This window comes from Nicotiana sylvestris, chromosome 11 (assembly GCF_000393655.2).
Source record: "Nicotiana sylvestris chromosome 11, ASM39365v2, whole genome shotgun sequence".
Taxonomy (NCBI): domain Eukaryota; kingdom Viridiplantae; phylum Streptophyta; class Magnoliopsida; order Solanales; family Solanaceae; genus Nicotiana; species Nicotiana sylvestris.
Window position 1 is genome coordinate 117,421,675 of NC_091067.1, and position 24,411 is coordinate 117,446,085.

At 37.1% G+C, this 24,411-nt stretch overlaps 2 protein-coding genes and 1 long non-coding RNA gene across 3 annotated transcripts; 2 read left to right on the plus strand and 1 right to left on the minus strand.

The window, feature by feature from the left end:
• Window positions 1–16,675: 16,675 nt before the first annotated feature.
• Window positions 16,676–17,311, plus strand: LOC138882037 (uncharacterized). Its single transcript, XR_011403497.1, has 3 exons — window positions 16,676–16,847; window positions 17,037–17,168; window positions 17,251–17,311. It is a non-coding gene; the product is annotated as an uncharacterized lncRNA (long non-coding RNA).
• Window positions 17,312–17,825: 514 nt separating this feature from the next.
• LOC138881546 (uncharacterized) lies at window positions 17,826–19,993 on the plus strand. The gene is made up of 4 exons (XM_070161780.1): window positions 17,826–18,192; window positions 18,300–18,426; window positions 19,095–19,633; window positions 19,719–19,993. The coding sequence occupies exons 1-4, from the start codon at window positions 17,948–17,950 to the stop codon at window positions 19,963–19,965; spliced, it is 1,158 nt and encodes a 385-aa protein (XP_070017881.1). The 5' UTR covers window positions 17,826–17,947; the 3' UTR covers window positions 19,966–19,993.
• An 891-nt stretch (window positions 19,994–20,884) lies between these two features.
• Window positions 20,885–23,506, minus strand: LOC138881547 (protein FAR1-RELATED SEQUENCE 5-like). The gene is made up of 6 exons (XM_070161781.1): window positions 23,161–23,506; window positions 22,784–22,988; window positions 22,606–22,634; window positions 22,088–22,555; window positions 21,302–21,912; window positions 20,885–21,097 (listed from the first exon to the last, which is right to left on the minus strand). The coding sequence occupies exons 1-6, from the start codon at window positions 23,504–23,506 to the stop codon at window positions 20,885–20,887; spliced, it is 1,872 nt and encodes a 623-aa protein (XP_070017882.1).
• Between the last annotated feature and the right edge of the window lie 905 nt (window positions 23,507–24,411).

Consider the following 24,411-nt stretch of genomic DNA (forward strand, 5'->3'; position numbering starts at 1 on the left):
ACTTGTTTTAGTCTGTAAAGCGACTTAACAAGTCTACATACCTTCTTTTCTTTACCTGGAACCACAAACCCTTCAGGTTGTTCCATGTAAATTTCTTCCTCCAAATCTCCATTTAAGAAGGTCGTTTTAACGTCCATTTGATGAATTTCAAGACCATGTACCGCAACTAATGCTACTAATGTTCGTATAGACGTAATTCTTGTAACTAAAGAGTATGTGTCAAAATATTCAATACATTCTCATTGTCTATGCCCTTTGACCATAAGTCTTACCTTATATTTGTCAATAGTATCATCATCCTTCATTTTGCCTCTTAAAAATTCATTTAGAACCCAAGGTTTTATTGCATGGAAGAAGATCAATCGATTCTCATGTATGGTTGTTCAGTATGGATTCTATTTCACTATTGACTGCCTCTTTCCAAAATAATGGTTCGGAAGAAGGCATAGCTTCTTTAAATGCTCGAGGCTCATTTTCCAGTAAGAAGGTCACAAAATCTAGTCAAAATAAAGTAGACGTTCTTTGACCTTTACTACATCTTGGATCCTCCTGATTATACGTACTTTCTTTTGTTTCTTCCCGAGGTCGTTTAGATCCTTCACCAATCGACTCACATTCCTTTTTATATGGATATATATATATATATATATATATATATATATATATATATATATATATATATATATATATATATTCGAAGAATTCAACATTATCTGATTCTATAATTGTATTATCATGAATGCCGGGATTTTCTTATTTATGAACCATAAATCGATATGCTTTACTGTTGGTTGCATATCCTATGGAAACACAATCAATAGTTTTCGGTCTTATCTTTACCCTTTTGGGTTTAGGAACTTGCAATTTTGCCAAACACCCCAACAATTTACAATAATTCAAGTTGGGCTTCCTTCCTTTCCATTTCTCATATGGAATGGAGTGCATTTTGCTATGGGGTACTCAGTTTAGTATCTGGTTAGCCATAAGAATAGCTTCCCCCCACAAGTTCTGTGACCAATCAGAACTTATCAATAAAACATTCATCATCTCCTTTAATGATCGATTCTTTCTTTCCGTAATCCATTGAATTGGGGCATGTAAGGGGCCATTGTTTGATGAATAATTCCATATTCTAAACATATTTCTTCAAAAGGTGATTCGTATTCACCACTCCTATCACTTCTTATCATTTTTATTTTCTTGTTAAGTTGTGTTTCAACTTCATTTTTGTATTGCTTGAATGTATTTATATCTTCATATTTACTATTAAGTAAGTAAACATAGCAATATCTCGTATTGTCGTCAATAAAAGTTATGAAATTCTTCTTTCCATCGCGAGATGGTATTGACTTCATGTCGCAAATATCCATGTGAATTAAGTCTAAAGGATTTGAATTCCTTTCAACTAACTTATAAGGATGTTTAACATACTTAGATTCCACACATATTTGACATTTTGATTTCTCGCAAGGTTTTATAATTGACATGTCCCAAATGTATATGTCATAAATCATTTGACTCAAGTAAGTAAGAAGAAGCTGAAATTTTGTTATTGTCAACAACCATTACATTCAGTTTGAAAAGGCCCTCAGTAAGGTAACATTTTCCTAAGTACACCCCGTTCTTACTTATTACAACTTTGTCTGAAACAAAAAAACACTTAAACCTGTTCTTGACGAGAAGTGAAATAGAAATTAAGCTCTTCTTTATTTCAGGAACATGACAAATGTTGTTCAAAGTTTCCACCTTGCTAGAGGTCATCTTCAGGAATATTTTTCCATAACCTTCAAGTTTGGCCGTTGCACAGTTTCCCATAAAAATCGTCTTGTCGGGTTCAGCAGGAGCATATGAAGCAAATGCTTTTCTAATAGCACAAAAATGGTGGGTGGCTCCGGAATCAATCCATCACTCCTTAGGATTCCCCACTAAGTTGCATTCAAACAATATAGGGAACAAATCATCAATATCATCATTTGTTTCAACCATATTTGCTTGACCCTTTTTCTTCTCTTTCTTTGGAGCACAACATTCTGAAGCTTTGTGTCCAAGCTTTCCACAGTTGTGGCAGTTTCCTTGAATTTCTTCTTGCTGAGATAGTTCTTTGGTCCAGGAGACTTCTTCCTCTTTTTCGAATTAGTTGGAGCAGTCTTAACAATATTTGCTCCCATAATTGTTGAGTTTCCACGTGTCTTCTTGTCAATCTATATTCGAAAATATATTCAAAATCAGTAACAACATAAAAATAGAAATGTAGATGTCACGACCCAGTTTTTTTCCACCATCGGGATCATGATGACGCCTAACTCTTGAATGTTAGGCAAGCCAACGATTATGGTTTTTAACACTTTAACAATTAACCCAACAGAAATAAATATTAACTAAAGCTAAACAGATATAAAAAGCGGAAGTGTTATAACAGCTTAAAATACTCCAATACATGTCTACCCCAATGATCTGGTGTTACAATTCACAAATGTCTAAGAAATTCTACAAATACTAGTTTAAAAGAATTACAACTGTTCTCGAAATGGAAAGAGATAGATAATCCAATATAAGGGGAAGGGGGACTTTAGGGTCTGCGAACGCCGGCAGATCTACATCGGGTCTCCCGTGGACTGAATGCAGCAACCTCAACACTACTCACGTGGTCCAACACCGAAATCTGCACAGAAAATGTATAGTGTAGTATCAATACAACTGACCCCATGTACTGGTAAGTGTCGAGCCTAACCTCAGCAAAATAGTGTTGAGGCTAGGACACTACAACCATATAAACATGTGTAGTTAAATCATATACGAGAAACAATAATAACAGAATTGAACAGATAAAGAAAGAAAAAGGGAACATACTGAGGGGAATATCAACTTCTGATAGTTATAGAGTAAAGAAGCAAGGTAAATATCAACTTTGAACCAACAGAAAAGATAACACAATAACAAGTGTACGACATCACCCTTCGTGCATAAACACTCACAGAAACATGGCACGACATCACTATTCATGCATTAACACTCACTGAATATGGCACGACATCACCCTTTGTGCTTTAACACTCTCTCACAATATCGTGCACGGTATCACCCTTTGTTCTTTACACTCTTCCTCACTCAAACAATAGAAACAATAACATCTCGGCAAGGGAATCAGCTATAACTAATCTCGTTTCAGCAGTTAACTCCACAAAATAAGTCTCAACTTGAGTCAATACTCAACAATGGTCAATGACCAAGAAATATCATAAGTCTTGTTCAACATAGATAATCATCAATTTAAGTATGAACAGTACATAATAAGAATCACAACAGTCACAGTATAAGACTCACTTGCATGCTCGACACCAACGTATAGATACTCGTCACCACACCTATACGTCGTACCCAACACTAATACGTAGCAAATGAGACGACAATACCTATTCCCTCAAGCTAAGGTTAGACCAAACACTTACCTCGATTCCACTGCCAAAATCAAGCCTCAATTACCGCTTTACCTCTCAGTTCCACTTCCAATCCGCTTGTATCTAGTCATAATTTACTTAATAATATCAATAAATGCGAAATAAACCAATTCTAATGCATGAATATAGATTTCCCAATATTTTTCCAAAAAGTCAAAAAATGACCTTGGGCCCGCTTTACCTCTTACCAATGTTCATAGACATAACTGAAATACCATATTAAACCTGTACCAGGATCAGGAAATAAAATACGAGCCCGATACCAACAAGATCGAATATTATTCAATTTCCAAAAATCCTTATATTTTCAGTTAAACAATTTTATTCAAAAATTTATTTCTTGGGCTAGGTACCTCGAAATTTAATTCCGGGCATATGCCCAAGTCCCATATTTTTCTACGGACCCTCTAGGATCGTCAAATCACGGGTCTGAGTCCGTTTACCCAAAATATTGACCAAAGTCAACTTAATTCAATTTTAAAAGCAAAATTTGGCATTTTTTCTGAAATTTTCACATAAAGGCTTTCCGGATATACGTCCTGACTATGCACGCAAATCGAGGAGACATAAAAAAATCTTTTTAAGGCCTCAAAACACAAATTTGACTTCTAAAACAAGAGATGACCTTTTGGGTCATCACATTCTCCACCTCTAAAATAATCGTTCATCCTCGAACGGACATATAAAAGTACCTGAGTCGGTAAAAAGATAGGGATATCAGCTTTGCATATCGGACTCGGACTCCCAGGTAGCTGCCTCGACAGGCTGACCTCTCCACCGAACACGTACCGAGTGGTAACTCTTCGATCTCAACTGACGAACCTGCTGGTCTAGAATAGCTACCGGCTCTTCCTCATAGGTCAAGTCCTTGTCCAACTGGACAGTGCTAAAGTCTAACACGTGGGATGGATCACCGTGATACTTTCAAAGCATGGACACATGAAACACTGGATGTACAACTGATAAACCCGGCAGCAACGCAAGTCAGTAAGTCACCTCTCCCACTCGATCAAGGATCTCAAGAGGCCTAATGAACCTAGGGCTTAGCTTGCCCTTTTTCCCAAATCTCATCAGGCCCTTCATGGGCGACACCCGAAGCAACACTCGCTCTCCGACAATGAATGTCACATCACGAACCTTACGATCGGCATAACTCTTTTGCCTGAACTGAGCTGTACAAAGCCTATCCTGAATGATCTTAACCTTACCCAAGGCATCCTGAACTACATCTATACCCAACAACGAGCCTCTCCCGGCTCAAACCACCCAACCGGCGTCTGACACCGCCTACCATATAATGCCTCATAGGGAGCTATCTAGATGCTCGACCGATAATTATTGTTGTAGGAAAACTCCACCAACGGCAAGAAATGATCCCAAGAACTTCCAAAGTCAATAACACATGCTCGGAGCATATCCTCCAAAATCTCAGACTATCCGTCCGTCTGAGGATGAAACATTGTGCTTAACTCAACCTGCATACCCAATTCACACTGCACTACCCTCAAGAAATATGAGGTAAACTACGTACCTCAATCAGAAATGATAGACACATGCATACCATGAAGACGAACGATCTCACGGATATAAATCTCTGCCAACCGCTCAGAAGAATAGGGAACTGCCATAGAAATGAAATGCGCTGACTTAGTCAGCCTATCCACAATATCCACACTACATCGAACTTCCTCTGAGTCAGTGGAAGTCCAACAACGAAGTCCATAGTGATACGCTCCCACTTCCACTCAGGAATCTCTATCTTCTGAAGCAAACCACCAGGTCTCTAATGCTCGTGCTTTACCTGCTGACAATTCAAACACCGAGCTACATACGCAATAATATCCTTTTTCATCCTCCTCCACCAATAATGATGTCATAAGTCTTGATACATCTTAGCGGCGCCCGGATGAATAGAATATCGGGAACTATGGGCTTAAACTCACGAAGTCCATCCATATTAGACACACAAATCGACCCTACATCCTTAAAACTCTATCATCTCCAATTGTAACCTGTTTGGCATCTCTATGCTGCATTGTGTCTCTAAGGACAAGAAAATGAGGATCATCATACTGTCGATCTCTTATATGCTCCAATAATGAAGAATGAGCGACTATGCAAGCTAGAACATGGCTGGGCTCGGAAACATCTATCCTCACAAAATGATTGGCTAAAGCCTGAACATCCAAAGCAAATGGTCTTTCACCGATTGGAATATACGCAAGGCTGCCTATACTGGCTGACTTCCTACTCAAAGCATCGGCCACTACATTGGCCTTCCCAAGATGATACAAGATGGTGATATCATAGTCTTTCAATAGCTCCAACCACCTTCTCTGCCTCAAATTTAGTTCCTTCTTCTTGAACAAGTATTGCAAACTCTTGTGATCCATGAACACCTCACATTACACACCATATAAATAATGCCTCCAAATCTTCAGTACGTGAACAATGGCTGCTAGCGCCAAATCATGAACTAGATAATTCTTCTCATGGATCTTCAACTGTCGCAAAGCATATGAAATAACCTTTCCATTCTGCATTAACACCGTACCAAGTCCAATACGAGATGCATCACAATATACTGTATATGGCCCTCATCGATCCATCCTTCTTCTTAACAAACAGCACCGGCGCACCCCAGGGCGAGATACTAGGTCTGATAAAGCCCTTATCAAGCAAGTCTTGCAACTATTCTTTCAACTCTGGCGGGGCCATACGATATGGCAAAATAGAAATGGGCTGAGTGCCCCGAGCCATATAAGGCAGAATAGAAATGGGTTGAGTGCCCGGAGCCAAATCAATGCAAAATTCAATATCTCTGTCGGGTGGCATCCCCAGCAGGTCTACAGGAAATACCTTGGGAAACTCACAAACAACTGGTACGGAATCCATGGAAGGAACCTCTACACTGGAATCGCGAACATAAACCAAATAAACCAAACGCCACTTCTCGACCATACGCCGAGCCTTTATATAAGAAATGACCCTACTGGTAGAATGACCAGGAGTCTCTTTCCACTTCAATTGAGGCAACCCCGTCAAAGCTAAGGTCACGGTCTTAGCGTGACAGTCCAATATGGCATGATAAGGTGACAACCAATCCATCCCCAAGATGACATGAAAATTGACCATATCCAGAAGTAGGAGGTCTACATGGGTCTCAAGACCCCCAATAATAACCATACACAAGCGATAGATACGATCTACAAAAATAGAATCACCCACCAATATGGACACATATACAAGAGCACTCAATGAATCACGAGGCGCAACTAAATACATAGCAAAATAAGATGACACATAGGAGTATGTAGACCCTGAATAAAATAGAACTAAAGCATCTCTAGTGCAAACTGAAACCGCACTTGGATAACGGCATCGGATGCCTCAGCCTCAGGCCTGGCTGGGAAAGCATAACACCGGGGCTGGGACCCATCACTTTGAACTATATCCCTGGGATGGCCTCCTGTTGGCTGGCTGGCCTCCACCTCTAGCGGCCTGACCTCCACCTCTAGCACCTCTACCTCCACTTCTAGCTGCCTGACCCCTGCCCCTAGCTGGCTGAGCGGGAGATGGAACACTCGGTGCCTGAACCATGGCACGAGAACCCTGATGTTGAGAAATACTCAATACTTGAGGGCAAAACCTAGCAATGTGCCTCGGATCGCCACTAGTACAAAAAGTCCTCGACTGCTGGGACTGCTGTCCCTAAAACTAACCCTAATGGCCTGAGTAACCACCCTGAAAACTCTGGAGAGGAGGTGCACTGATAGGAGCTGGTGGTGTATTGTAGGGTAGCTGATCAGAATACTGCATATGAGAACCACAACCACCTCTAGCAACGTGAGAAGCCTGAAGTGCTGACTAAAACGGCCTGGGAGGATGGCCCCTACCAAAAGAATCCCTGCCTCCAGATAAGGCATCACTAAACCTACTAGAATGACGAGGCCTCTTGTCAATCCCCTAACCACTCCCCTGAGATAGAACTGCCTCAACTCGTTGGGTCACATTGGCCGCATCCTAAAAAGAAATCTCACTGCCCATCTCCTTAGCCATCTGTAATCTAATAGGCTGAGCGAGTCCCTCAATAAATCCCTCACTCTCTTTCTCTCTCTCTCTCTCTCGGTGGGGATTATAAGAAGAGCATGACGAGCCAAATCGACAAACCTAGTATCGTATTGGGTGACAGTCATAGAACCCTGCTGAAGAGGCTCGAATCGCATGCGATAGTCCTCTCTTTGAGTGACAGGAAGAAAATTCTCGAGAAATAGCAGAGAGAATTGATCCCAAGTCAAGGCAGGCGAACCAACTAGTCTAGTCAACACAAAATCATTCCACCATCTCTTGGCGGACCCTATCATTTGGAATACACCAAAGTCGACCTCATTGGCCTCTATTATCCCCATGTTCTGCAACACCTTATAGCAGTAGTAAAGATAATCCTGGGGGTCCTCAGAATCTGCCCTACTGTAATGAATCGGGAAAAGCTTGGTGAACTTATCCAACCTCAACAAGGCTTAGAAATAGCTGAGAGAACTGATCCCAAGCCAAGACAGGCAAACCAATTGGTCTAGTCAATACAAAATCATTCCACCATCTCTTGGCGGACTGTATCATTTGGAATACAACAAAGTCAACCTCATTGGTCTCTACTATCCTCATGTTCCGCAACACCTTATGGAAACAGTTAAGATAATCCTGGGGGTTCTCAGAAGCTTCCCCATTGTAATGAACCAGGAAAAGCTTGGTGAACTTATCCAACCTCAACAAGGCTCAGAAGACACAGATGATCCACCAGCGGCCTAAGCCGCAACAACTGGCTGAGCTACTCATACTGGATGAGCTACTGGAGTTTGGAACTAGGGAGCCATCTGCTCCGGAGTGCGAGTAGCAGGAGTCTGTGCTCCTCCCCCAGCCTGAGAGATGGCTGGTGATACAGGAAGTATGCCTGCCTGAGTGACACTCTCTATAAGGTCCACTAGACGGACCAAAGCATCCTGAAGTACCGGGATAACGATGAACCCTTCTGGAACCTAAATTGGCCTTACTGGAACAGTATGGGCCGGAACGTCATCCTCAAACTCTACTTGAGGCTCCGCTACTGGGGCTACTTCTCGAGCGCTAGGCTGGGCCCTGCCCTTGCCTCGGCCTCTAACACGACCTTGACCTCATACTCTGCCCCTCATAAGAGCTGTCATTAGGACTCGGGCTGCTGATCAGCGGATGAAGCGGTACGTGTTCTTGCCATCTGCAAAAGAACAGAGTAGAAGTTCAATTAGCATTGAGAAGTCAAATCACACGATAGAGAAGAATATATGTGAAGTTATTCCTAAACTCTGTAGCCTCTAGGGATAAGCACAGACATCTCAGTACCGATCCCTCAGACTCTACCTTGCTTGTTTGTGAATTATGAGACCTAGGTAACCTAGTTCTCTGATACCAACTTGTCACGACCCGAATTTTCCACTGTCGGGATCATGGTGGCGTCTAACTCTTGAATTCTAGGCAAGCCAACAATTAAGGTTTTTAACACTTTAACAATTAACCCAATCAGAAATAAATATTAACCAAAGCTAAACAGATATAAAATGCGGAAGTGTTATAACAGCTTAAAATACTCCAGTACATATCTACCCTAACAATCTGGTGTCACAATTCACAAACGTCTAAGAAGTTCTACAAATACTAGTTTAAAAGAATTACAACTGTTCTTGAAATGGAAAGAGACAGATAATCCAAGATAGGGGGAAGGGAGACTCCAGGGTCTGCGGATGCCGGCAGATCTATCTCGGGTCTCCCGTGGACTAAAGGCAGCAACCTCAACACTACTCACGTGGTCTAGCACTGAAATCTGCACAGAAAGTGCAGAGTGCAGTATCGGGACAACCAACCCCATGTACTGGTAAGTGTCAAGCCTAACCTTAACGAAGTAGTGACGAGGCTAGGACACGACAACCATATAAACATGTACAGTTAAATTATATACGAGAAATAGCAATAACAGAATTGAACAGATAAAGACGGGAAAGGGGAACATGCTGAGGGTAATATCAACTTCTGATAGTTATAGAGTAAAGAAACAAGGTAAATATCAACTTTGAACCAACAAAAAGGATAACAAAGTAACAAGTGCATGGAATCACCCTTCGTGCTTTTACTCTTGTCCTCACCATAGAAATCAACAAAAACGGCATGGCATTACCCTTCGTGCTTTTACTCTCTCATAATCATGGCATGGCATCACCCTTCATGCATTAACGCTCACTGAAAATAGCACAGCATCACCCTTCGTACTTTAACACTCTCTCACAATATCGTGCACAACATCACCCTTCATGCTTTATACTCTTCCTCACCCAAACAATAGAAACAATAACATTCCGACAGGGAATCAACAATAGAAACTATAACATCCCGGCAAGGGAATCAGCTATAACCAATCTCGTTTCAGCAGTTAACTCCACAAAATAAGTCTCAACTTGAATCAATACTCAACAATGGTCAATGACCAAGAAATATCATAAGTCTTGTTCAACATGGATAATCATCAATTTAAGCATGAACAGTACATAATAAGAGTCACAACAGTCATAGTATAAGACTCATTTGCATGCTCGACACCAACGTATAGATACTCGTCACCACACCTATACGTCGTACTCAAAACTAACACGTAGCAAATAAGACGACAATACCTATTCCCTCAAGATAAGGTTAGACCAAACACTTACCTCGATTCTATGGCCAAAATCAAGCCTCAATGTTTTCCCAATGTTTTCCCCAAAAAGTCAAAAATCGACCCCGAGCTCGCTTGGTCAAAACTCAAGGTTAGGACCAAAACCCATTCACCCACGTACCCAAATATGTAATTAGTTTCGAAATCCGACCCCAAATCGAGGTCTAAATCTCAATTTTACAAAAATCCCTAATTCTACCCAAACCCCCAGTTTCTACCATGAAAACCCTAGATTTTTGGATGAAAATTGATGAAATGCAATTGGTAATTAAAAGAAAGTGGTTTAGAATCATATACCAATACTTTGGGGAAGAACATGACTCTTGAAAATCGCCTCTAAGCTTTCTTGGTTTTGAAAATATGAAATTATGGAAGACTCCCATTTTTTATTCCATTTTTAAAACACTGGACAAACCTTCTTCGCGTTCGCGAGATGCTGTCACGTTCGCGATGCTTTGCGGCCAGAAAGGCCTTCGCATTCGCGAAGAGTTGCTCGCGTTTGCGATGGTCTTTCCCCCTGACCATCGCGTTCGCGGGCCTTGGACCGTGTTCGCGAAGGACAACTCATATATTCCCCCAGCCACCTCCATTACACTACGAGTTCGCGTATGGTCGATCGCGTTTGTGAAGAGCAATCCCCCCCAGTGCTCCACGTTCACGACCAAGGCCTCGCATTCGCGTAGAAGAAACCCCTCCCCATACCAGCTCACACTTCGCGTTCGCGAGAGTTGCTTCGCGAACGCGAAGCACAAAGTATCAGAATACCAGAAGCAGCAATACAACAGAAATTCCTAAGTCCAAAACATCCCGAAAGCTATCCGAAACTCACCCGAGCCCTCGGTGCTCCAAACCAAACATGCACACAAGTCTAAAATTATCATACGGACTTACTCATGCGATCAAATCGCTAAAATAACACCTAAAACTACGGATTTAGCATCAAATCAATTAAAATCTCAAGAACTCTTAAAGTTTCTATTTTCACAACTAAGGGTCCGAATCACGTCATGTAAACTCCGTTTCTTACCAATGTTCACAGACATAACTGAAATACCATATTAAACCTGTACCAGGTTTCGGAACCAAAATATGGGCCGATACTAACAAGATCGAATATTATTCATTTTCCAAAAATCTGATCCCTATATTTTCAGTTAAACAATTTTCTTCAAAAATTTATTTCTTAGGCTAGGGACCTCGGAATTCAATTTCGGGCACATGCCCAAGTCCTATATTTTTCTACGGATCATCCGGGACCGTCAAATCATGAGTCGAGGTCCGTTTACCCAAAATATTGACCGAAGTCAACTTAATTCAATTTTAAAGGCAAAATTTAGTATTTTTCTCAAATTTTCACATAAAGGCTTTCCGGATATGCGCTCAGATTGCACACGTAAATCGATAAAAGAAGATTTGCAAGGTCTCGAAACACAAATTTGACTTCTAAAACAAGAAATGACCTTTTGGGTCATCATAGTAGAAGAAACAGAAAATTAATCTGAGCCCACTAAATTCACAGTATTTTCTTAAGGAACTTAGTCCCCTCCTAGTCCCCGAGGTTTAGGATTATTTCCTCCCAGGATAGAATGGATTACAATTACTTGTATAGCGGTACTTCAAACCCCAGTGACCAACAAACTCAAAAACCAGTAGCAAATCACACTTACTGATTTTTTCTGTTAAAAACAATGCAGAAGAAAGAAGGAGAAATTAGAATTTTCAATAAGGAAAATCTGTGGGAATGATCATGTATTTATAGCCAAAAAGTTGGGTAATACCGAAGAGTTGCAACTCTTCATATAAAGGTTGCAACTCAAAAGCGACGATAGTGCGAGACTTGCCTTCTTCTCAACTTTTTAAGATCTAGAAGAAGTGCAATTGTATTTATACCCATCAAAACTCTTTTCCTCCTCTAATATGGGATAATGTCCCTTTGTCAAAGAGTAAAATTCAAAAATATTTTTCCCTCCAATTCTCATTCACTCTATTTTAAACTCTAACAAGCTTTAACCCAACAGGATGAAATTTATATTGAAGTATGTGATCATCTCATTCTAAAAGATTAGACCGTTAGAGAAAATACTCTTTTATTTGTTGATTTACATTTTCAGCACGCCTCTATGAGGGTGTTTGGCTAAGCTTATAAGCTGGTCAAACTGGCTTATAAGCACTTTTTGGCTTATCTACGCGTTTGACAAAATTAAAAGTGCTTATAAGTTAAGTGCTTATAAGCCAAAAATAAGCCAAAAGTCATAAGTTGGTCTCCCCAACTTATCAAATTTCAACTTATAAGCACTTTAGGTTTGACCAAAATATTTACTATTCTATCCCTAAAATACTTATTTTTAAAACAAAACTCTTCGTATACCTAGTTCTTCAGCTGATTATTATTAATTTCAGCACTTTTATCCAAACACGTAATTGCTTATTTTTAAATCAATTCCAGCACTTAAAAGTGCTTTTCAGCACCCAATGCTTATCAGCTACCCTAAATCAGCTAAGCCAAACGGGCTCTATATCACTTGCGAGTGTGAGTCACTTTCATAGACCAAGTGTGTAAGCTCTTTTTTGTGATAGGTGATGATGAAAGTCGAACTTTTTATATTTGTCTGATCAATAGTATATAGTATTATTGCGGTGTGTAACCATCTCATTTAAAATTTTAAGCTGCTAGAGAGAATACATTGTTATTTGTTAAGTTATGTCTTCAACAATTTACCCTAAATAAACTCCTTCAATTTTAATTTTATATAACACTCTATATCATGATAACGCATATTTTTTGTTCTTGTATACTTTTGAAAAAGAAAAGATGGAAAGCTAAATTCTTTCCAGCATCTGTTCTCTGCTTTACTGCATACCATATGGTCGGAATCTGTACTTTCTATTTACTATTGAAAAATCACACTGATTGAAACATTTTCCTAATTAATTCAAAGCCTAAAGTATAATAACTGACCAGCAAATTTTTAACTTCGCAATGAACAAGTATACTTTCTTTAATTTAGACACGTTAGAAACATTTACAAAATTCTTTGTAGGGCCCTAATTTGGCTAATTTTCTAAAGATAGCATGTCTTTATGTTGTTTGTTGTTTAAATAAATATTATCAAAATTGATTAATATCCATAAATCAGTTCAATTCTCCACGTTTATGTCATGCAAAAATACCTTTAAGATCATTTCACTTTGTAATTCAAAATTATAACTGTGTTTTATCTTCCAACTAGTTGATTTTATTTAAACTTTTAATTCTTTTAGCTTACTCGTTCCCAAAATGAACATCACACGGTTTATTGGTGCCAAAACTAATCACACGTATTGAAAATTGAGGATTGACGTACAAAGGTCGAATTTTATGCAATTCAAAATACAGGAATCGACTATCTTTTTTACTTCGAAATTAGAAGTAAAAAAGTTAGAAAATAAATGGGGTGATATGAAGTAAAAAGTCATACAATACTTTCTAAGAAAGTCGAACATGTCCAGCTTTCACTTTTCTACCTTAAAATTATTTTCTTGCAAGTTCTTATGCCTATTTTAATCAGTTAGGCTCCACGCCTTAGACTGTTTTTCCCATCTCAATAACGGATATGTCTTTTTTTTTTCTTTATCAGTTCTTGGGGAAATTCATTTCACATATGATCATATTAATAGGCTTGTTTTTATTTATTTTTATGATAGCTCCGCAATTACAGTTTTTTATTTTAGGGATTTTTACCTATCTATACCATATATCAAAACTTATTACCCTCAATGTTTAAGGTTTGTGTTTATTACATTTAAGCATACCATATTACCATTTCTATACCATAATTCAAATTAGGGATATAATTAAGGGTTCATTTTTATTAGGCATAATTATAGGACTGTATCTTCACGTTATTTGGTTTACCCGTCCCTCTCTCCTCCCACCCCCCCCACACCCCCTACGATTTACCTTCAGTTCCCCACCCCCACGATTTACCTTCAGTTTTTCCTCCATTCTCGTACAATCTCTTCTCACCCACAATTACCATCACTTTCTTCTCCACTTAATTACCTTCAGTTGATAGTATCCCCCACGATTTGAATTCACTTCCATCTTTGTCTTCAACTCCTAAATCATGAAAAAAACCAACACTCCCCAAAAAAAATCATCAAAAGCTATATTAGCTGATATTCCAACCTTTGATTTGGGTGTTTTAACACCAAAATCACCACCAAAAAACCCACAAACGACGCATGCAAGTGAACAAACTACTGGTATTTCATCTTCTAGACAAATTCGTGCGGAAATGAGAAGCAAGCATTTGCACGATGTTGATGTTGGTGGAGTTGATAAACTAGTCGACAATCAACTGAAACGCAAGGGGAAAGAGTTGAGTGTTGATGACGATTTTGTAGATGATTCTCCCAAAGTTCCATCTGTGAAAAAACACAAGGTCTCTCCTTCTTCATCAAAACCAAAGAAGAAGAAACCCTCAAAAAAAGTACCAAAATTGGTTAAGGAAAAAATTTCAATAAAGGTAAACACTATTTATGTTTCCTCACTGTTTTGTAGTTTGATTTTGGTTGTAAAAATCTGTTGTTCAAGTGTTAATTTAGTGTTCAAGTGTTTTTTGGCCAAATGTGGTATTGTCCTAATTTTGTAGATTATTTTTCGCAATTTTGTAGGTTTAATGGAACTGTGATTATTAGACAGTGTATACTGTAGTTAGTTTGTAGTTGATTTGTAGTCTGATCGTTAAATTGTAGAGATGGTATTTTTCATTGCAACTTGTATTGCTGCTACATTTAACTTCATTCTAAATACAATTTATCTACATGTTGTGAGTTACTTGAAGTAACTGTTACATTCTGTAGATAATGTTTACAAGTGCATTGTTCTTCTTTGATTGTTCAAGTGTATTTTGGTAAAATGTGGTGTTGTCCTAATTTTGTAGATTCTTTGTCTCAATTTTGTAGTCTAATTGGAACTGTGACTCTTAGACAGTGTATAAATGTAGTTAGTTTGTAGTTGATGTGTAGTCTGATGGTTAAATTGTAGATATGATATTTTTTATTGTAGCCTGTATAGCTCATATATTTAACTTCATTCTAACTACAGTTAATCTACATTTATGTGAGATACTTGAAGTAACTGTTTTGTAGATTCTTTGTCTCAATTTTGTAGTTTAATTGGAACTGTGACTCTTAGACAGTGTATAAATGTAGTTAGTTTGTAGTTGATGTGTAGTCTGATGGTTAAATTGTAGATATGTTATTTTTTATTGTAGCCTGTATAGCTCATATATTTAACTTCATTCTAACTACAGTTAATCTACATTTATGTGACATACTTGAAGTAACTGTTACATCCTGTAGATAATGTTTACACGTGCATTGTTCTTCTGTTATTGTTTTGTAGTTATAGGTGTGGGTAGGCTATTCTTCTTCTAGTTATATTTTGTATTTGTCATGTAGTTATATGTAGATTACTGTTTCCTTTTTATGCAAACTACTAATGTTCATTAATTTTATATTTTCTACAGAATGGACCTTACTTTGCACAACAAAATGTTGATTATGGTGTGCTTAGATTCCACAGTTTGTGTGATCCTAGTATACCTAGCCAGATACAAGCTTTACTCTCTCCGAATGCTTTAAGGGTTTTCAGAAAAACTTCTTTTGGTTACTTATTAGGTCTCCCCAAAATCTGTATGCAAAACCAATCACTTCATCTTCTGATGAAGTATGAATTGACAAAGTCTACTGACTCATATTTTTCAGTACTATTTAAGGGTGAAAAATTGAATTTTTCCTTGAGAGAATTTGGGTTGATAACTGGTCTTAATTGTGTGAATAAGTTTTCAGACTATGGTTACACTTCCACCTATGTTAGCCCTTTAATGAATACATATTTTCCGAACAAAGAAAGGGTTGAGAAATGGCATTTGAAAAATGTAGTGACTAATAAAGCATGGGCAAACGATGTGGATGCGGTGAAGTTGTGCATTCTTTATATGTTGGAATTTTTTGTTTGTCCTTCTGATAAAGACCATGTGACTTTCATAGACAAGTTTATGTTCTTTCTAATAGAGTCTGGTAATTTTGAGTCATACCCATGGGGTATCAAATCCTTCAAGCAGGTTATTGAATCTGTCCGACATCGTCTTAATCCCCATGTACATTCTTATCTGATACGGGGATGCTCATTAGCCTTGCAAGTGTGGCTATATGAGTGTTGCTCGTCCGTCAGCACCGAGCTTGCTACGAGATGTTCTGAATCTATACCTCGCATTTTAAGATGGTCAGCTACAAAGGGGCAGATTTGGTTAACTGCAATTGAAGAGAAGATGATCAAGCCTGAGTGGATCAAGGTATTTTTTTCCACTTTTGTATGATGCTACAATTACATTCATAATAACTACATTTAATCTACATTTTTTTTGTCACTTGAATTAACTGTTATTTTCATCATTCAGTTCACAAACATGATTGAATATGGAGAAGAGCTTGGAGTGCTTAATCTGCCAGACAAGATTCAATATGAAGATGAACATGGTGCTCAACCATCACATGTTCCAACTGCTGCTTCTCCATCATTTGAACCCAAATATACAGATTGTCAAGAGGACATTGAATCTGTCAGTAGCAAGCTCATGAAGTTGGAAAAGGGGATTGTGCAGGTATTATGAATAACTACAATATATTGACATAATTTGCTACATTTTGACTTCATTACATAACAATTATAGTATGTTATACATTGTAGTTAATTTGTGGTATAAATCTATAACAATTATAGTTTGTTGAATTGTAGTGTAACTGTAGCAGTTAGAATAAGATTACCAACTAATTATATATTTAATTTTTAGGTTGATGTAAAGTTAGATGCCTATAGGAAGGATGTTTTTGAGGAACTCTCAAGCCTTCGAGAGTTCATAGATCAATCTTTGAAGGGTGTTATGAATGTGATAAACAAGAGGTTTGATTTGGACGAGTCAAAGGTAAGAATTTACATATAATTTTGTACTAAGACTAATTAAGACATATGAATAAAGTAGTCTCAAATATTCCCCAAAATTGTAGTTTGCTGGTAGTTCAACAAAAAATAATTACCAACATCAAGGAGATAACAACCAGCAATTCCAGTTCAATGATGGTGATCAACTGCATGGAAGCACAAGCAATATAGGTATCTACAAAATTCCTGCATACATATCTACAAATTTCAAGACAGCATTATTAAATTATACTAATCATTTTTTTACTATGTGTTGCAGCTACAATTTCTCCAGAACATTTTCAACCACATGTTGACTTATATCCTGACTTCCAAGAAGCAGCTGAGGCATATAAAGCAGGTACAGAACCATTCCTTCATTACAATAAGGTTTTTATGCAAAATTTTAATAATTTACACCTTAACTACATATTCCTACATATATCTACAATTCTCATTTCCAATTATTCATTCAAGCTGAAGTTTCAGCAGAACATCTACAAGGAAATATTGAGGAAGAACCAGTAATTGATGAAGTGGTTGAGCCACAACAAGTAGGTAATATATTCTCTATATTCTCTATAACTCCATAATACTGTTCATATCTACATAGATCTACACTTATCTACAGAAGGTGAAGTTCTACAGTCGCCAATTCACGGTGTGACTGTGACTGAAGTTGTTCCTGAAGGCATTGATAAAAAAGTTGTTCCTGAAGGCATTGAAAACAAAGGTTTGACATTGGATGACTTTGAGCTGCCAGAAAACTTATCACAGTTGGTCATGTATGGCGAGCCCATACGAGATGAATCAACCCCTGTTCATCCCGGTAGAACCAGGCAACCGGGAAAACATGCACGATCACCTTTCACATCTTTGTATAGTTCTGGAGGCAGCACATCTGTTGGACCTAAATTTTTTTACCTCAAACACCCCTTCACAAGTGTCATAGGTGAAAATGTAGATCCTGAATTGACAGAAAGGTTCACCAACTGGTTATACATTCGTAGTGATAAAGTATCTAGGAGGTATGAATGCTTCATTTTACACTGTCTGTTCACCATTTTTATACTTTAAAATTGTAATTCATTTTGTAAATTTTTTGTATTTGATCATCTTTTTTTTGTTATTACAGGAGGAAATATTACTTTTCCAAGAAGGATAACCAAATCAAGCCTTGGTTGGATTTTGGTTGTGAAAAGATTGATAAGAAGGACTGGTTTTATGACCTTGCTCACCCCGGACAAGTCATCAATAACACAGTAAGTATAAAGAACATAATCATTCACAATATCTGTTTTGTCTTCAGCTGTGTAGTGTAATTGTAGTTTATTTTTCAGCTATGATGTGTAATTGTAGTAATATTGTAGACAACATATATATGTTACTATATTTATGTCTCAGCTGTGAAATTTTGCTTTTTATGGACCTTATGTATCATATGTGATGATGATTGTATGTACAAACTGGAATTTTGGTACTTTTGACTGACTTGGAATCTCCGTGTACCACAACTGTAGTTACCTTGTAGTAATATTGTAGAGCTTGTGATTGTGCCTATTAATATTAACTGTAGGTTGAACTTGCTGATTATTGGGAGCTTAAGTTAGGTGGTATGTTTCATTTGTTCCTCTGTATAGTGAATAAATGTAGACAGTGCATAAATATAGTTAATGTGTAGTTGTTTTGTAGTCTGATGGGTCAATTGTACATATAGTACTTGTTCACTATGGTTCATACAAACTACAATTAAATTACATTTTGTGAGGAACTTGGACTAACTGTTATATTTCTGTAGTTATAGTGTAGCTAATTTGCAGCAATCTGTTAGAGTTTTTAATAAATTCAAATTGTAGTTAATCTGTAGCTGTCTTGTAGACAAGTGTGGTTACACCGTACCTTATTGTATATGTTTATTCTATTTTGGCAGCACATTGATGTTATTATGTATTATCTGCGAAAAAGAGGCAAATATGGCCCCAACAATAATACTAGGTTCACAACCACGGATTGCTTGTTCAAGACAAAGATTGAAAGAATCTATGACAAGTTCATAAGTTCTCCACCGGAACAAAGGTATTCGGTTGTTAAACCCGAGGATGATGTTGGAGAATATATTCTTGGGTACAGAATTCTTGCTAATGTTGCCTGGGATCTTGTTGACTATGTGCTCATGCCTGTGAACCTTGTAGAGAACTTCCATTGGTTGTTGCTAGTTTTTGACATAAAGGACAGACAACTTTATGTTTATGATTCCATGGTGAGAGCAAACCGTCATAAAACAGTTGAGACATTGGTTGACAAGTTTTCAATCATTATCCCTCTGTATTTGTCATGCACTGGTTTCTATGGTAAACGTAAAGACATTAACTTCAAGAGCACAAAGGCATACATCGAAAAACCAGTTACGGACCCTCTCGACATACAATGGATGGTTGCTGAGATTCCACAACAAAAGGAAGGCTCAGTGTAAAAAAATAATCTCCCTTTCTATATGTTTAATTTTTTTATTTTAATCATTTGTTATATAATGAAAAATTCTCATCTTATGCAGCGATTGTGGTGTATTTGTGGCTGCATTTGCGGAGTATGTTAGCCTTGGAGATTTGGCAATCCCAAAGGAAGATCTTTCTGATATTGACCAACACCGTAGACGCTATGGAGCTCTACTGTGGGACTATGCAACAAAGAAGCAAGAAGATGGGTCAATCAGTGAGAGTGAGGTTACTGGCAGGCTAGCAAGGAGGAAGGGTGCTCCGGCAAAAAACGAGAGGACTAGAGTGCAACGAAAGAAGAAATAGACTATTGTGTTCCTAGTTTGGTCTGTGAAATTTGGTAGTTGAATTGGAAAACAATGTAGGAAATATGTCGTTTTGGTTTTCTACAACACTTTTTGTTGATTACATTATACTCGAGTACTCTGATTACATTTTTACAGCAACAGCTTTGTCTTACAATTTGACTTTAATCTTCAAGTTATTTTTATAAATACCTTCAAGTGCCAAGTAATATCTGTATATAACTGTCATTTGTTACACAGCAGAAAGATAAAATAAATACAGGAATCATATAAATAATTTAGCCATTTTTTATCAACAAGGTTTATCAAAAAAATTCAATTTATCTACATTTAAACTACGTCAAACTACATTTTAACTACAACTCCTCTACATATGAATAACAGGACTACAGTTCTAACACAGTTAAACTACATATTCACTACAATCTGGATACAATTTACGTTGAATGCATTCTTTATTAATATCAGTTTTTTTGTATACAGTAAATATTAAAGTTTAACTATTCTATAAAAAAAAGACAACTTTAGATGCTTTGACAGAATACATAAAAACATAAATAGTGCAGATACACAAATTGATGTTTATACTTCTTATTCATCTTCAAAAACTTAAACAATTACACAAGAAAATCCGATAATTTGAGCTCACTAACATTTATTTTGAATAACTATTCTAACTACATGATATTCATTTCTTTTTCGGCGCATTCTTGCAAGTTCTTTTGTTATGCCCTTCACCTCCACAATTACCACATGACACCTTGTATTTCTTTGACTTTATTTCATCAAATGTTTTATATCTTTCCTTGTGAGGTCTCCCTGGCTGCCTTTTATCCCCCGCCGGTGGCTTTACTACCTCATCCAAAATATGTTGTGGCACTTCCCATTTGCCTTCATCAGGAAGAGGATTTACTGGCATTTCATAGGTAAGCAGAAGGCTCTTCCTTGTGTAATACGGAGAGCAATAGTTTTCGTATGTTTTCATTCCTATGCCTTAATGCTGCCAAAGCATGCGCACATGGAAGTTCATCAAGTTGGAATTGTCCACAGCTACATTTCTTGTTTTCTAGACACACAATGTACCGCTTCACACCATCTAACACAGTATGTATATGATCTGTTGAAGCCCTCACCTACAATTGAAGACCAAACAGAAATAATAATACATCAATCATTAAAATGGATTATCAACAATTTACCTACAAATCAGCAACAAATATATTACAGCTCATCTACAAACTATTATTACCGACAATTTGACTACAGTTTAACTACAATCTGGAAAAACTGCAGCTAGTACTTTTTTGATTCTACTGCACCAAAAAAAAATATCTTACCCTTAGTTTCTGAGATAATGTACTGTTGTCTTCCAATTCTTTGTTGTATTTGTGACCAAGGTATGTGAAAGTACCCTTTGCCTTCGATAACTTTTCTTTTGTCCAACGTTCAAGAAGAGTCCTCATATACTCAAATAGATCAAATATTGGAAGCTCTCTTGCATCTTTTGTTACAGCATTCAACGACTCGGCAATGTTTGACGTCATAGTAAAAGTTCTATTTACCGTTGCATGTACTCTTGACCATCTATGATAGCCAATATCATATAGGTAAGACTTTACACGCAGGTCTACCTCTTCAATCTTCAACATCCTTTCATTAAATTCATCCATAGTGTATGACCGTGCTGTAGCAAAGTACAATTCATGTAATTGTAGATGTCCCTTCTTGAATTTTGACCTTATATTTGTCCATATATGCCACATGCAAGAGTAGTGTGCCAATCCCGGATAGACAACTGATGTTGCCTTCAGTATACTCTCATGCCTATCTGAAACAACACACATTGAAGGTCTTTCACCATATGCCTCCTTGAATTGCTCAAAGAACCACTTCCAAGACGCGTCGTTTTCAGAATCAACCACAGCATATGCCAAGGGAAAAATAGTACCTACATTTTTAAGACATAAAATATGATTAAATAACAACTACAATATATATTGAGAAATATAGACATGTTAACTACATTCTTTTATATAACTACAAAATAACTACAACATAACTACAATTTAACTGCATTTTAAAGACTATATACAAAATAAGTACAAAATTATTCCATTATTTACCTGCTGAATCCATGGTGCTTGCTGTCAGCATAATCCCCCGGTAGTCTGACTTTAAGAATGTCCCATCAACCACTACTACCGGCCTACAATGTTGCCAACCATTTATTGATGTACAAAGAGCAACAAATGTGTATAAGAAGCAATCATCTGCTGCCTTCTTCAATTTAACAACAGAACCAGGATAATTCTTCTCAAGAATATAAAAATATTTGGGTAATTTATTGTAGGAGTCACATGGATTCCCTCTCAAAAACTGTAAAGCTTTTTCCTTTGCTCTCCATGCTTGCATGTATAGGTTCAGTCCATGTTCGGATAACATGTCAGTTTGTATGTCCTTTGGTGTGTAAACAGTCTTAAGATCACAATACTTTGGAACGACCATGCTACCAAGTACTGCTGCAGTACGTTTGCGCTGTATGAATTTTCGTCCATTAGGCAGCATGTGTGTTGACGGCTGAAACTTCTTATCTTGAACATTGCCGAATCATTAATTGACATTGCCTTGAAATGCCATTTACAGCTTTCAGCAACACATATAAGCCAGTAGCTACAAAAGAAATACAATATTTACACAAATTTATGAAAAAACTACAATTAACTACAAACTGACTACAATTTAACTACAATTTATAAAACCCACCTATCTTCAATCATACACTGATTTTGCTGATATATTATCCACAAATAACTACATACCTTCTATGACTAGATCGTTTTACTCTGAACTGGAACTTGTGCATCACTGAATAATTCTTCATTGCAGCAGCTACTGTTTGTTTGTCCTGATAAACTTGTCCTTCTTCAATATATGTTTGCGTAGATTCAGTTATTATTTCACTTTGATATTCCTCTATAGCTGGTGAGGATGGAAATTCAAGTAAGTTTAGGGATCTAGACGAACCTGCAAACAATAAATTCATAAATGTAGTTTCTATGTAGATAATTTTGAAAGCAACATTGCTTTATCCTTTTCAGTACTATGTGAGCTTTGTAGTTTAATTGTAGGTAATTGTAGTAATATTGTAGATAACATAGTAACACCATAACTCTCTGCAATGTCGAATCAAACATACCTGCACTGGTGCTTTCATTGTTGATTGCCAATTCCATATTGAAATCTCTTACGCTTATACATAAAGGATACGAACCTAAGTTTTTATTCTCCTTTTTGGTTTCCATGTAAGCACGAACCCCCATATCATTCCTAATCTCCATTGGAGGACAATTCTCGTTCACAATGTATTTGATTTCTATAATTTTATCCGATGTATCAATCGATAATTGTTCTGCAATTGTAGAACTGAGAATTCCGTAGTTTGCATTATCATCTACCACAATGGCATCAACTTCAAAATCTCTAAATCTGCCATAGTTATCCCAATTACCATTCGATTTCAGCATTATTGGGATTTTTGACATGATTTCGTGTAGTTGATAGGAAAAAAGACGAAGAAGAGATATAGTTTCTACAATTTGAATACTGATATCGACGAAGAGCAATTTTGTACAATTTGAGACGAAGAACAGATATAGTCTCTCTTCAGTAATTGTACAATTTGATTGCGTTTTTTGTGAGATCTCTTTCTGTTGAGGAAGGAGAGAATTACGCAACTGGTGCCTTCATCAGGAAGAGAGATCTCCTTCATTTCAAAATTGGAATAAAATCCTTGACAGAATCACATCAGATTTGGTACCTTCATTTTAGGGCTTTTTTAATGGCAAAATCTACCTATTTTTGGATTGGTATATAATTTGTAGTAAAAGTGTGTACTACATGGATAAATAACAAATTATGAACATTTTTGGTAATAATGTTTGATATATGGTATAGATAGGTAAAAATCCATTTATTTTAATTGTATAGAAGTTTGAACGAAAAAAAGGCAAAAGAAGAAGGAAGACTACAGCTTCCACAATTTTCGGTGGTCTAATTTATTACATTTTTTTTTTTTTGTTAAAAGCTTTTGTTTTAAACGATTTTGGAAATGTTTGGTTCTTATTTTATAGGAACTATGCTTTATGTTGACTTTCTCTGAAGGCCAGTTGTAGTATGTGATTAATTGCACCAAACAGAACAATAATATGTGATCCGCTTGTCGTATCTTGAAAAGTTCATATAAACATAAATACGATATTGACAATCAAACCTTTTAAGTCAAAATTGGAAGCTGCATTTATTTGACTGAATTTTCTTGATTACTTAAGCTGTCTGAGGCTTAACAGAAATATATATGTCATGATTTTATTTTATATAACGAAGTCGTTTGTTCCTGGTGCATGTAATATTCACGTGGCCAAGTTATGACAATATTTATGCTATAAAG